Below are 13,193 nucleotides of genomic sequence, written 5' to 3'. Positions count from 1 at the left end.
ACTAATCCCTACTTTGGACTGACCAGATAACTTTGTATGTTTTAGAAGCAATAGCATTTTGCTGTCTTTTATGAAGATGAGATGCCAAAGTAGACAGACCAGGTAGTGTCTGTCTTGAGTTTCCAGTACTGTTTGATTTGGCATGATTACTGTGATTACTCAGACTGCAATGCAACCAGTTCCAGGCATTCTGGGCTTGACTGAGCATGACACAGTTATGGGAGTGACACTAGCATTAATATATTATGATAACTGCCATCACAAGGTAGACTTTTAAAGATGTTAAATGATTATGGAAACATTTAGGACTATTCGCCAGGTACTTACTGTTTTGTGTGTTTATGTTCACAAAATAACCAACCATATTAAGGTTTTTTTTTTTTTTAAAGTGATACTAGGGAGGGAACCCATGGTCTCATGATAAGCAAGCATTTACATTAAGTTACATCCCCAGTCCAAAAATACATATTTTAGTTCATTCCATGGAATAAAAATTGAGACACATTGGCGATTAAGTAAAAAGGCTGGAAAATGATGATGGTGAGTCCAGAATTTAACCCAAGTAGTGTAACTTCAATTATATGAAGAATTGTATTTTTTATGTGTATAGGTACGTAGAGGTGGAGGACTGTGTACCACAGTTCACACAAGTCAGTTTTCCCTTTGACCATGTGGGTCCCAGGGTGGAACTCGGTAACCTTTATCCATTGAACCATCTCACCGACCCTACCTTCAGAGGTTCACACTTAGCCTTTTGTCTTTTTTGATGTGTGATGTACATGTTTGTATGTATGTGCATGTGGAGGTCAGAGGACACCCTTGGGAGCTATTCCTTAAGACCTGCCTTTTTTTTTTTTTTTGAAAGCCCTACTGGCTTGGCTCTTGCCTGGTAGGCTAGACTAGCAGGCTAGCAAGCCCCGCCTCTGTTCTCCAATGCTGGACTTATAAGCATGCACTACCATGCTGCTTTTTTTCTACTTGGGTTCTTGGCAGGGTATTGAACTTAGATCCTCTTGGCAAACCCTTCAGTAATCTCCCAGTCTATATCTTTTTTTATCCTTGTCTCTTCCATATTTAAAATTCTAAGTATTCCAGAGCAAGATAGCCTCTCTCGGAGGAGCTGATTTGTAGGAAACCAGATGTGGCTTACAGGAGAATATGTCAGGTTCGGAGTCAGTTCAGTAGCCAAGTTCACAGTAGGTGACATTGAACTGTTCAGCAATCAACTTCCCAGTATCTTGGTGAGGTGTAAACTGTACCCTTTCAGTTCTGCATATGGAGAAACTGAGCAGCTGATATAGGTCAAATCGCATAGGTGGAAATAAATGCAAGTCAAGCGAGACTTACTACAGAGGCATAATCCTTGAGCACTCAGCACTGCTCTTAGTTTGAAGAGCGCCACATTTGGTGATTTTATTTTTAAGAAAATCAATTCACTTGAAAGCATTGGACCAAAGGAATTTAGATTTCTCATGTAGTGTCATTAAAGCTCTGATGCTTACTGGGCTTGCCTCAACTGTCCAGATCGACAGGTGAGTTCCTTTTGAAATAGGGTCTTTTATGTTCCAGGGTGGTCTGGAACTCCTGAGTGCGGGGATTATGGGCATGCATCATCACATTCAGTTAAACTTCAGATGACTTTATGGCTTCACATTAAAAAGTCAAAATTAAACAGTGGGTAAATGTTGGGTTTCGCTAGGAGTGAGCTGACCCAAGGGGAAAGACCAGGAGTAGAAAAGAAAGATGGAGTACCTCAGGTTGTATATACGTAGTATAACTTTTTATGACTTGTAATCTTTGGGAGGTAAACAGCAGGAGAATGAAGTATGTGCCAACAACTAGAAATTCTCAAATCCCTGGCTGCCCTAGAGTGAATCTGCCTACTATACACCTCTTCTCTCTGAAAAGTTTTGTTTTTGCAACTGTAAGCTGGCTACTTTCAAAAGTTTTAGGTTAAAGGCTAGGTCTAGTAGTACACGCCTTTAATCCCAGCACTTGGGAGGCAGACACAGGTGGATCTCTGAGTTCGAGGCCAGCCTGGTCTATAGAGGGAGTTCCGGGACAGCCAGGACTCTGGAGAGACCCTGTCTCAAAAAACCAAGTTTCTTGTTTGTTCCAACAATAAAGAAATAGACTGACCATCTATGCAATTAAAGGACAACCCACGACAAATGACACTGTGATTTGTATTCCACTCAAGACTCCAGCAGTGTTGCTTCTGACAAACCCTTGGAAGAGGAGTGGTCTGGATGTGTACAAACCTTGGCTCGGACCATAATAAAAGAAAGTATTTAATGGCTTTTATGATTTGAAACATAGTTTTACCTTTTATTTTTATAATACAGTGTGCAGTATGACATCTCAAGATAACGAGTGGAGGACAAGACAGTCCTAAGGGAGGTCAACAACGAATGTCAGAGTGATTACCTTCATGAAGGAGAAATCCCTGGTTAATATTTTACACATTCACAAAAATTACATTCAAATCATTCCTTGTCAATATTTACTCCTTAGGCCACGAGAGAAGGAAAACAATCCATACACTAGATTTTCATAGAAAAAAAAATCTGGACCAGTCTAAATACTAATGTCCTATTTGTTCTGACATTGGAAAATTTAAATGTTTGGGTTTCCCAAGGACATGTCATTAGCTGATACTATCTACTTTTGTTTCTGAGACAGGGTCTCATGTGGCTGATGATAACCGTGAGCTGCTGATCCTTCTGCTTTCACTCTCCCAAGCGCTGGGACTACAGCCATGAACCCCCATGCTGGGTTTCTGTAGTGGCTGGGGATCTAGCCAGGGCTTTGTGCATGTTAGGCAAAACTCTTATCAGCTGCCAACCACAATACAGTTTCCAATCAACCACAGAGGGATGGGAAATCGAATTGGCCTTAATACCGTACAATTATATGTATAACAAAGCTTTTTGTGTGTGTTGCTTTTTTTTTTTTTGTTAGCATAGCTTAACTTTTCACTGTTTAGGGACTATGTTGAGCATTAGTACATTCATAATCGCTAGGATTTAGAAAAGTTCAGGACATATACTATCCATCTGTGGATATGAGTAAAGAGAACTACAGGATCTCACTGACCTTGAAAATCACAGTCTAAAAGGAGGCATGGTGGCATGGCACGTGCCTGAGTATAGGCTCTGCCGGTGAAGGTCACGTGTTTGAGTCTTGATAGCACATGGCCCCACTGTCCCCAGTGGCACTGACACTACTTAAAACTTTCCTCAAATCCAACCATATTTTTTGTCTTTTTCTTTTCTTTCTTTCCTTTTGGAGATAGAGTCTCATGTAGCTCAGGCCAGCCTTGAACTCTAGATCTTCCTGCCAGGGTTACAGGTGTGCACCAAGTCTCTGTCAGTCAGTATTTTCAGTCAGTATGCAGATCACAAAGCTCTACTGACCACTGACTACCCTTTCATTCCTGAGGAGAAAACACAGTGGAAAACTGAAAAGATTTCATCTTTGAAGTGCTGAGTATCAATTGACCTTCAATGCTGACAAGGATGTGGACTTTGCATTTTTCTTGCTGTAAACTGGAAGTGTTCAGATTTGAAACTGTACAGCATTCCTTCCTTCAACCCAAGAATGTTCCTTTATTCCTAAGGAAAATCATTTAAAAAATATTTCTAAATAGACACACTTGCCAGCCAATCACAAAAGGCATGCAAAAACTGAACATAAAAAGACATCACAAGCTCTAATTTGTTCCAATAAGATTATCTAGAAGAGAAATCAGACACACAGACGGCACAGACAGACATCAACAACTGCTGGTGCTGAGTGAGTATCATTCCAGTGTTTAGCTTTGGGAACATGAACTGCTGTAGCGAAATAAAATCGAGACATTCACATTGTCACACATTACACTTTGCTTATAGGCTTGAGAAGACTACAAGTTAACTGTCCATGCAGATTTGTAGACACTGCATTTTAAAGCTGTAGCTGTAGAAACAGTACAAAAATCCTATTAGCATCAACATTTAAGATTTAGCAAGCTGTTGTATACCGGTCACAAGGCAGACGTTGTTAGGACAGAAACTTGTCTGTACATGCTTAAATAAACTTTCCTCCAATGTCCTTTTCTAAAATGCTCGATGACTTTTAAGTCTTCCATCTGATCTCAAAGTTAGTTGTCATGGTATTCCCTCAGTGTATAAAAGTGTATTCCAATGCTGAAGGCAGCTATTTATTAGTCTATTAAATATTAGTATACAGTACAGCAGATTTCCAGTTTGATACTTACATACATAGCACAGTCATAGGTAAAATTCTGTACTCTGATATAAAAATGCAGAAACTGTCAAATGTATTATATCTTTCCATGGAAATAAAAAACTATTTCCATCACAAGGAAGAAACTTCAATGGTTAACACAGTTTATATGAATTCTTGTATCAGAGAAAGGAATCAAGGCTATCAAATCACCACAATTTACTAAAAGAATTTAGAAAATTCTATCTTAAAAAATGTCAGCATCTTTTGTATACTTTTAACTACACTAGAGGCTGCTGAGTGTGCATTTTCATCCACAAAGTCCGGACTAAAAAGTTGGTTCTTCTCTTTTTATTTTTGGTTTTTTGAGACAGGGTTTCTCTGTGTAGCCTTGGCTGTCCTGGAACTCACTCTGTAGACCAGGTTGGCCTCGAAATCAGAGATCCACCTGCCTCTGCCTCCTGAGTGCTGGGATTTAAAAGCATGCCCTGCCATGTCCAGCAAAGTTGGTACTTCTGATGGAATGTTTTTTTTTTAGAATGATAAGACATAAAATAAACTTTAAAAGTCACTACAAACTAAAGCGGCATTTTTTTCTTTTTAAGAGAAATATTTCTGATGACTAAATCAGTCGTTTAAGAAAATACTGTTATTCCCAGTGCACAGAAGCACAGCCCCTTCTCCCAATAATCCCACCAAGTCATTTAAGTTAAGTGTTAAATAATGTTAATATCTGTTACTCTGTGAGACATGGAGTATTATGTATATACTATACCAGTTTTGTCATTGACATCTGACTGAGAAGCAGAGTCAGGAAGGTGGAAACAAAAAGTTTCACCAGGATAAATCAGAAATGCTCTGAAGAAAGTTTCCATTTTAAATCTCCAAACAAGCCAAGGATCCCTAAAGCTATGCACAGGAAGTAAGAGTGTTGTGTACAAACTGCCTAAGGGACCTTTCTCACTAGTTTAAGAGATCTACAAATGGGTCAGCTGCTTATTCTGCCTCCCTCTACCCTTATCTCAGCATTGAAGCCATCTTCATGTTGGTATGGTTTGCCAAATAAAGTTCACCATGATGACAGAATAGAATAGCTGTTTCCTTCACCTTAGCCAAGTAGATGGCACCCACTGAGGTTCAGTGTCCAGTTTGTTAATGAGCCTAAGCAGTTCCTGATAGGCTTTATCAAGATCTGAATTCACAATCGCAGTGTCAAAGTAGTGGCCATTGTTCTGTTCCATCTCCCTAGTCTTCTCAATGATCTCCCTTAACTCTTCAGGCTGCAAAGAAAAAAAGGAAGACGGTGAGGGAGGTTACACAGAATACACAGTGAGTCAGGAGTGTCACTATATGGCTTCCTCTGTCTGTGGCAGACCCCAGAGCTCCTTCCCGACCCTTCTTTTGGATCACCTTGGCATCAGTATCTCCAGAATTGTGTTTGAATCCTGGCTTATAGCACTTTCGTTTTCATTTATTTCCATTTCATCTTTATGTCTGAAGGACATGGGCAATTACTTTGAATTCCCTAAAAACTTTCATTTTCAAACATTTTAGAGCATAATAACCTTTATCTAAAAGTAACATTGGGAGCTGGAGAGATGGCTCAGCAGTTAAAACACTACTTTTCTTACAGAGGACCCAGGTTCGGTTCCCAACACTCACATGACAGAGTTCACAACCATCGGTAACCTCTGACTGTTGCCAAAAGGGGAAGTGCTGTGGATATCACCCTATACAAATAAAACACTGATGGCCAGTGACCAGACAGGAAGTATAGGCGGGACAAGGAGAGAGGAGAATTGGGGAAACAGGAAGAAGGAGAGACACTGCAGCCACCGCCAGGACAAGCAGCATGTAAAGACGCCGGTAAGCCACCAGCCACGTGGCAAGGTATAGATTTATGGAAATGGATTAATTTAAGCTATAAGAACAGTTAGCAAGAAGCCTGCCACGGCCATACAGTTTGTAAGCTATATAAGTCTCTGTGTTTACTTGGTTGGGTCTGAGCGGCTGTGGGACTGGCGGGTGACAAAGACTTGTCCTGACTGTGGGCAAAGCAGAAAAATTCTAACTACATCTGACCTCCTAGGGGACTGTAGGCATGTGCTGCAGACATAAATGCATGTAAAACACCCATACACATAAAAATAAATAAACTTTAAAAAATAATAGTAATATCTTGTATCATATGGAGTCCAACTTAGTGCCTCTAATACATTCTTCACAGGAGCATTTGCTTCTGCTGGGTCTGGTGGCACGCACCTTTAATGTTGGCACTCAGGAGGCAGAGGTAGGGGAATCTGAAGGCATCTTGGTCTACATAGTTCTAAACCACCCAGGGCTACACAGTGAGACCCTGTCTTGAAGACAACAATTAAAGTGCCTTTCTTTATGTGTGTGGCAAATTTAGGCAGAATTAACATGGGAAAAGAAAAGGATTAATACATTGGGTTTGCTAAGAAAATCTTATATCAGTCCACGATTTAATAACACACTGGGGGAAGTATTCCACTTACTACACTTTAAAACTCTGTTTTTAATGTACAAAAGATTCTCCCCCCCACCCCCCGCCTCTCTTTTGAGACAGTATCTGACTATGTATCCCCAGGCTGGCCTCGAACTCTTGGCCTTCCTACTTCTAGTGTGGGATAACAAGTGTATACCACCACACTGGGCTCTCCTAAGGGCAGTTTTTTATTTTTTATATAACTTTCTCCTCCCCCCACTCCGCACCAAGCTATATGGCTCTGGTTGTCCTGGAATTCCCTATGTGAACTAGGCAGGTATGGAACTCACAGAGATCCACCTACCTTTGCCTCCTGAGTCCTGGGATTAAAGGTGTGCACTGCCAAAACTGTGCTTGGCCCTACAAAGGACAGTTTAAGATGCAAAAGAACATCCCACTAGAGTCTGGGAAACAATATAAAACAGGCTACTTTAAAATACTGAGTAAAGGAGCCGGGCGGTGGTGGCGCACGCCAGGCGGTGGTGGCGCACGCCTTTAATCCCAGCACTCGGGAGGCAGAGCCAGGTGGATCGCTGTGAGCTCGAGGCCAGCCTGGGCTACCAAGTGAGCTCCAGGAAAGGCGCAAAACTACGCAGAGAAACCCTGTCTCGAAAAACCAAATAAATAAATAAATAAATAAATAAATAAATAAATACTGAGTAAAGGAATGATATTTAATGGGAGTAAGCCAGTGGGAAGGCTATAAGCAAAAATTACCCAGAGCCCTACAACAATCAGGCTCTCGGTCAAGAAATGGAAACTGCCCTAACCACACCTGTCAATCAAGATGTCTAATTAAACCAGACCAGATGTTGAAGTATCACTGTACTGGGCCCACAAAATGACTCCCACTCAACTGCAACAGAAAAACAGAAAACGCATGGCTACTCTTCCACGGCTATCTGGTCTCCATTGTGAAATGCTGTGATTGGGTACCCAAGATGCTCTGTTCACAACAGACTTATTATAACCAAACACTGTGACATTTTTATAAAACCTGTCTACTCAAAGCTTGAGATTAGTTAGTTAACATCTTTTTATCATTTACTACCATATATCTGAATTTCTTATTCAAATTATAACCCATGACTCAGATAAAATGTTTTACCTGAAAATTGTATGAACTGAAAAAAATTAACTGTTCACCAAAACCTGACATCCATCACCTCATCCCATCTCCTCTCAAGCCCCTCCCCCAAACCCAGGACAGGTTCCACAACTGCGAGTACAGGACGTTCCACCAGGGGTTTACATTTGGAACCACCCGAGTAAGCAACACTGTCACTAAGACCTGTGTTTACCCACTAGTGATATCATGTGATAAAGTACTGTAAGACTGGTCTACATAGTTTCAAGTCACCAAGGGCTACACAGTGAGACCCTGTCTCCAAGACAACATACATACATACATACATACATACATACATACATACATACAAATGTAAGTGGAATAAAAAGGCAACCATACATACCACTCTCTAGCCACAAGTACAGAGCAGACACTTACAAGCATGGGTATTAAGAGTGGGTGATGGGCCATAAAATAAAATTCAACATATTTTAAAAGATTGACATCTCCTGGGGTCCATTCTCTGATAATGATGGAACTGTAATTCAGTAATGCATTCTTTAAAATCACCAAATGGGTGAAAATTAACATATTTCTAAATAACCCATGAGATAAAGATAAAAATGACAGCAGAAAGTAGAAAATATTCTATCAAAACGATAACAAAAATACATCAAAAGTTACGGGATACAGCTAACAAGTTGCTTACAAATGCCTCCATTTGAAAAGAGAAAAGGCTTAAAAATGATGTAAGGTTTCATCTTCAGAAGTTAGAGCACGTGTGAATGAAAGTCAAAGTGAAGGGGAACTAACTTCAATAGAAAAGAGAAGACAGACTCTTCGGGCTTTCTACAGGGTTTTGGTAATTTTGTTCAATTTTGATGGCGGTTTCTAATCAGCTACTCAACTTCTACAAAAAGCCTGATGAGACTGTTTTTCCCCTACCTTGGGAAAGTTAACAGTTTTCTTGAGATACAATTCATGCACCATACGATTTACCAATTTAAAATATACAATTCCATAGTTTTTAGTATGGTTGTAGAGTTTTGCATTAATACCATAATCAATTTCAGAACAATTTTTTCACCCCCACTTGTGGTTTGAATGAGAAACGCTCATATTTTTGAATGCTTGGTCTCTGGTTGGTAGAACTATTTAAGGAAGGATTAGGAGGTGTAGCCTTGTTGGAGAAGGTGTGTCATTGGGGCTGGGCTTTGGGGGTTCAAAAGCTCACACCAGGCCTAGTCTCTGTCTGACTCCAATGAAAACTCTAAGCTACTGCTCCAGCACCATGCCTGTCTGCCATGCTCCCCACCCCACCATTACGGTCATAGACTCACCCTCTGAAACTGTAAGTAAGCCCCCAATGAAATGTTTTAAGTTGCCTTGGTCATGGTGTCTCTACACAGCCATAGAACAGTAACTGAGACACCACCTAAAAATACTTATAAGCTTGTAGCCATTAACCCTTTTCACCCATGCCTTAGCAATTACTAATTTATGTCATGTAGCCACAGATTGTCTGTTCGGGACATCTCATATGTATGGAATCATATAACCTGTGGTCTAGTGAGTCTGAGTTTTTTCAACTGGCATAGCACTTTTAAGTTTTCCCCTTGTTGCATTATGCACCAGTACTTCTTTCTTCTTTATTGTCTGCTTTTCAAGACATAACAGTAAAGGTACAGGAATCAAAATGCTATGGAATCAGTCTAAGTGCAGAAGAGAATCCAGAAATAAAGGTGCCAGCACAGTGACTCAGCAGGTAAATGAGCTTACTAACCCAGAACCCAGTTAAAGGCAGAAGGAGAGAATCAACTCCACAAGGCTGTCCTCTGACCTCCACATGTGTCCTGTGGCACCCACCCATCATGCACATACACACACACCAAATACCATAGGAAAGACAGACTTCCCAACAAAGATTGTTGGAACAATTTGATATCCATGTTATTTCAAAAACAAAATAAAACTTCCCTGTCACATCACACTATGATTAATTCAACCAAAACACATAAGCTAAAACTAGAAATATTTAAGAAGAAAACATAGGATAATATCTTTACAATTTTTTAGACATGCCTAAAATTCACCAACTGTAAGAAAATGAAAAAGTGAACTTCATTAAAATTAAACAATTCTCTGGCAGGGTATTATGGCACATGGCTATACTCCCAGAACTTGTGAGGCAGAGAAAGACAAGAGGGAGGATAGACGGTTTCATATCATTATGAGCTACAGAGCAAGATCCTGTTTTCAAACCAAACCAAACCAAACTAAACTTATTTTTTATCACTAAAGAATTTAAAAAAAAAAAAAAAAAAAGACAGCTGGACGTGGGTGTAAGTCTTTAATCCCAACACTCAGGAAGCACAAGTAGATGGGTCTCTATGAGTTCAAGGCCACCTGGTCTACACAGCAAGTTTCAGGCTATTGAGACCCATCTTGAAAACAAAGAAACAAAGGACCAAAACAACAAAAAAGAAGACAAGATGTGGAGAAAATCACTGAAATATAGAGTATGTGTAAGGGGCACCCACACAGCTCAGGGGGCAATGCGCTCAGCACACAAGCCACAAATTTGACCTCTGACCTTGACATCCACATCATGGCACACAAGCACCCATTTACACAAATGTACACATACATATACACAGTCAAAAATTCTAAATGAATACAAAAAACAACCCAACTTTTGAAAAATGACAAGGCTTGAGGTCTTCACAGAAGAGCATGCTCAAATGCCTACATGAGATTTTCATTATTCATCAGGAAAATGCAGATGAAAACCATATATAACATGGACTCCATCAACACATACAGCAAATATCTAAAATAATTTAAACCTTTGTTCCCTTTCTGTTCCAGATCATGTTCAAAAATGAAGAGAAGAAAAACCAAAACAAAGCTCGGGTAAAAAGAAGACAATTCTGGAACCCTGAAAATGTGGACTAGCTAAGGAGAAAAGTGGGTGATTGCCAAGGGTTTGCTGAGACCTTTGAACGGGGAGGAAGCAGCAATATGATCCCCTTGGAAATGTCAGACCTTTCTCGAGAGTACACAAGTTTTAAGGGGTTCTGGAGGTTCTCGTAGATCTGGGGTTAGCAGAAGGGATAGGGGAGACAGGAGCAACCCTCTGATTTGGACAGCTGCCATGGTCCAGAGGGCTGCAGCTGCAGCAGTTTTGGGGCAAGTGATATAGAAAGAATAATCAGCTTGATGGCTGATGCTGATACAGCTTCTCAACTCCAGGAGGTAAGACGAGGGAGGTTTCCTGCTTGACGTCAGTGGACTGATAGAGCACCGTGACAAGTTTACCTTTGGATTCTTGCCTTCTTTGGCTAACAATGCCCGAAGTCTTTCTTGTGAAGGCGGTGCAATGAAGATGATATATGGTTTCAAATCCGAATTCCGGAGGGTCTTCAAAGACTGTAAAGATATTTGGGTTTTAGAAATAACTCCCATCATGGAACTACTTCTCAATAATATATACTGTTAAGATGTCTATAAATATTTCCAAGCATTTTATCATAAATCGTAACATTCTGAGATAGTATCTTCCTTCACTGTAAAAGTATAAATATAAATTCACATATATTATGTAAGCCTAGTGTTCTATATACTGAAATAGAGGTAAAAGACATTGAAGGGATTACAACTGTATAATAAATCACGTGGATTATAATAACCATATTAAAATTCATTTTTGAGGAATCAGAATCCGGGCAGTTGCCTTTCTAGGTGAAGCAAAACCAGAGAGAAAAACTTCCTACACACAGGCCAAAGAGACCCAAGACAAGGCAGATTGTTTGCAGTCAGACATTGGACTCACACTGTTCTATCACTGCACTGCTGGGCACGTCAAGTTGAGTACTCTAACCAGCAGTATTAGACAGACATGCCCTTTCTTATGTGAAGAAGCATTAATATGCTAAACTATTTTAAGTCTTATGGTAATATCAGTTAATCCAAATAAAGAATTCCAAAAGAAATTTCAAAGTTTTCTTAGCCTGGTGGTGGTGGTGGTGGTGGTGGTGGCGCACACCTTTAATCCCAGCAATCGGGAGGCAGAGCCAGGCAGATCTGAGTTCGAAGCCAGCCTGGTCTACAGAGCGAGATCCAGGACAGGCACCAAAACTATGCAGAGAAGAAAAACAAAACAAAACAACAACAAAAAAAGTTTCCTTAAATAAAATGTTTATGACTGAAATAGCACAAACCTAGTGCCTCTGCCCTCTAAAAACCCAAATCCAAAACGAACAAAGAGAAAACTAATTACTATCTTAGGAAGCCATTTAAGAGTCAACTTCTGTCTGTGTAAATCTACTTAATGCCCACTGATGTTGTGGCTTGAGTTGGTATCAGCATCAGACTCAGCCACATTAATTAAAGTTCTATGTTAAAGCTGAATCATTTATAAAAAGTAGAACATTTCCATAGCAAACACAATCTTTAAAACCCCAAATTTTGAAGGTAGCATTTAAAATGTAAATCTAAGATGCATTGGCTGGTAATTTTAAGTGTGGATTATTCTATCAAATAGGTGAATCTAAGGTCTTCTTACTCAGATAATACTGAGTCTTGACTGGGACATGTGTGGCCTTTAAAACTAAGATTAACCTTTGAATTTTCTAATTTTCCTCAGATCAGAAAAGGTAGTTTCTAGAGACTTAAAGTATAGTCATTACCAGAGTTAACTATATTTTTAAGTTTCAAAAATATGTACATGTTGAAAGTGACAGAGATTTAGTGACATATTTGATTTTAGAAAATGAATGGAAAATTGCACGAGAACAAACATAGTCATTCTTGGACCCAAATACAGTTTTCTTTTTTTTTTTTTTTACTAGATTACTTAACAAAATATGCCCTTCAAGTTTAACACTCTAAAACACAATTCTAGCTTTACCTGTGTTCGAAGACTTAAAAGACAGATTTTGCCAGAGTTGATGACTTGTCGTACAGAATCTATGCTGGTTCCATACAGATTTTTCTCAAATTCACCATGCTCGATGAACTTGCCAGCTGCTACATCTGCCTCAAATGCTTGCCGTGACACAAAGTGGTAGTCTCTACCAGCTACTTCGTGGTCCCGTCTATTCCGAGTTGTATCTAAACAAACACAATTAGATAAAAACCATAAACACAAGGGGCTGGACAGAGGGTGGTTAACAGTATAGTCTGGCCTTTCCGTAAGACCTGAGTTCGGTTCCCAACACTCACATCAGGTGGCCCATAGTTCCAGGGGAAATGGAGCCCTCTTCTGCTCACCACAGGCAAATGCACTAACATGCACACACCCCTTCCCCAACATACATATAAATAAAATAAATCTTTAATAATAATATTAATAATATGGGTCAGTGTGGAGAGGAAGGATAAAACCAGGAA

At 39.8% G+C, this 13,193-nt stretch overlaps 1 protein-coding gene across 3 annotated transcripts in view; it reads right to left on the bottom strand.

Annotated features, from left to right (window-relative positions):
• Window positions 1-2,304: 2,304 nt before the first annotated feature.
• Window positions 2,305-13,193, bottom strand: part of Mpp5 (membrane palmitoylated protein 5) — an 88,244-nt gene continuing 77,355 nt past the window's right edge. For 2 of the 3 annotated variants that reach the window (XM_037210660.1, XM_037210662.1), the window contains exons 13-16: window positions 12,712-12,914; window positions 11,121-11,231; window positions 5,335-5,507; window positions 2,305-3,436 (exon numbers count right to left, since the gene is read on the bottom strand). In XM_037210660.1, coding sequence (XP_037066555.1) covers window positions 3,409-3,436; window positions 5,335-5,507; window positions 11,121-11,231; window positions 12,712-12,914 — 515 coding nt within the window. In that variant the 3' untranslated portion in view covers window positions 2,305-3,408. Of the gene's footprint in view, window positions 5,508-11,120; window positions 11,232-12,711; window positions 12,915-13,193 lie in introns of all 3 variants that reach the window. The other variant, XM_028876100.2, reaches the window with a different exon arrangement.

Source organism: Peromyscus leucopus, chromosome 14, assembly GCF_004664715.2.
Source record: "Peromyscus leucopus breed LL Stock chromosome 14, UCI_PerLeu_2.1, whole genome shotgun sequence".
NCBI lineage: Eukaryota > Metazoa > Chordata > Mammalia > Rodentia > Cricetidae > Peromyscus > Peromyscus leucopus.
The sequence above is the reverse complement of the archived record's forward strand: the minus strand, read 5'-3'. Positions and strand labels throughout refer to the sequence as shown.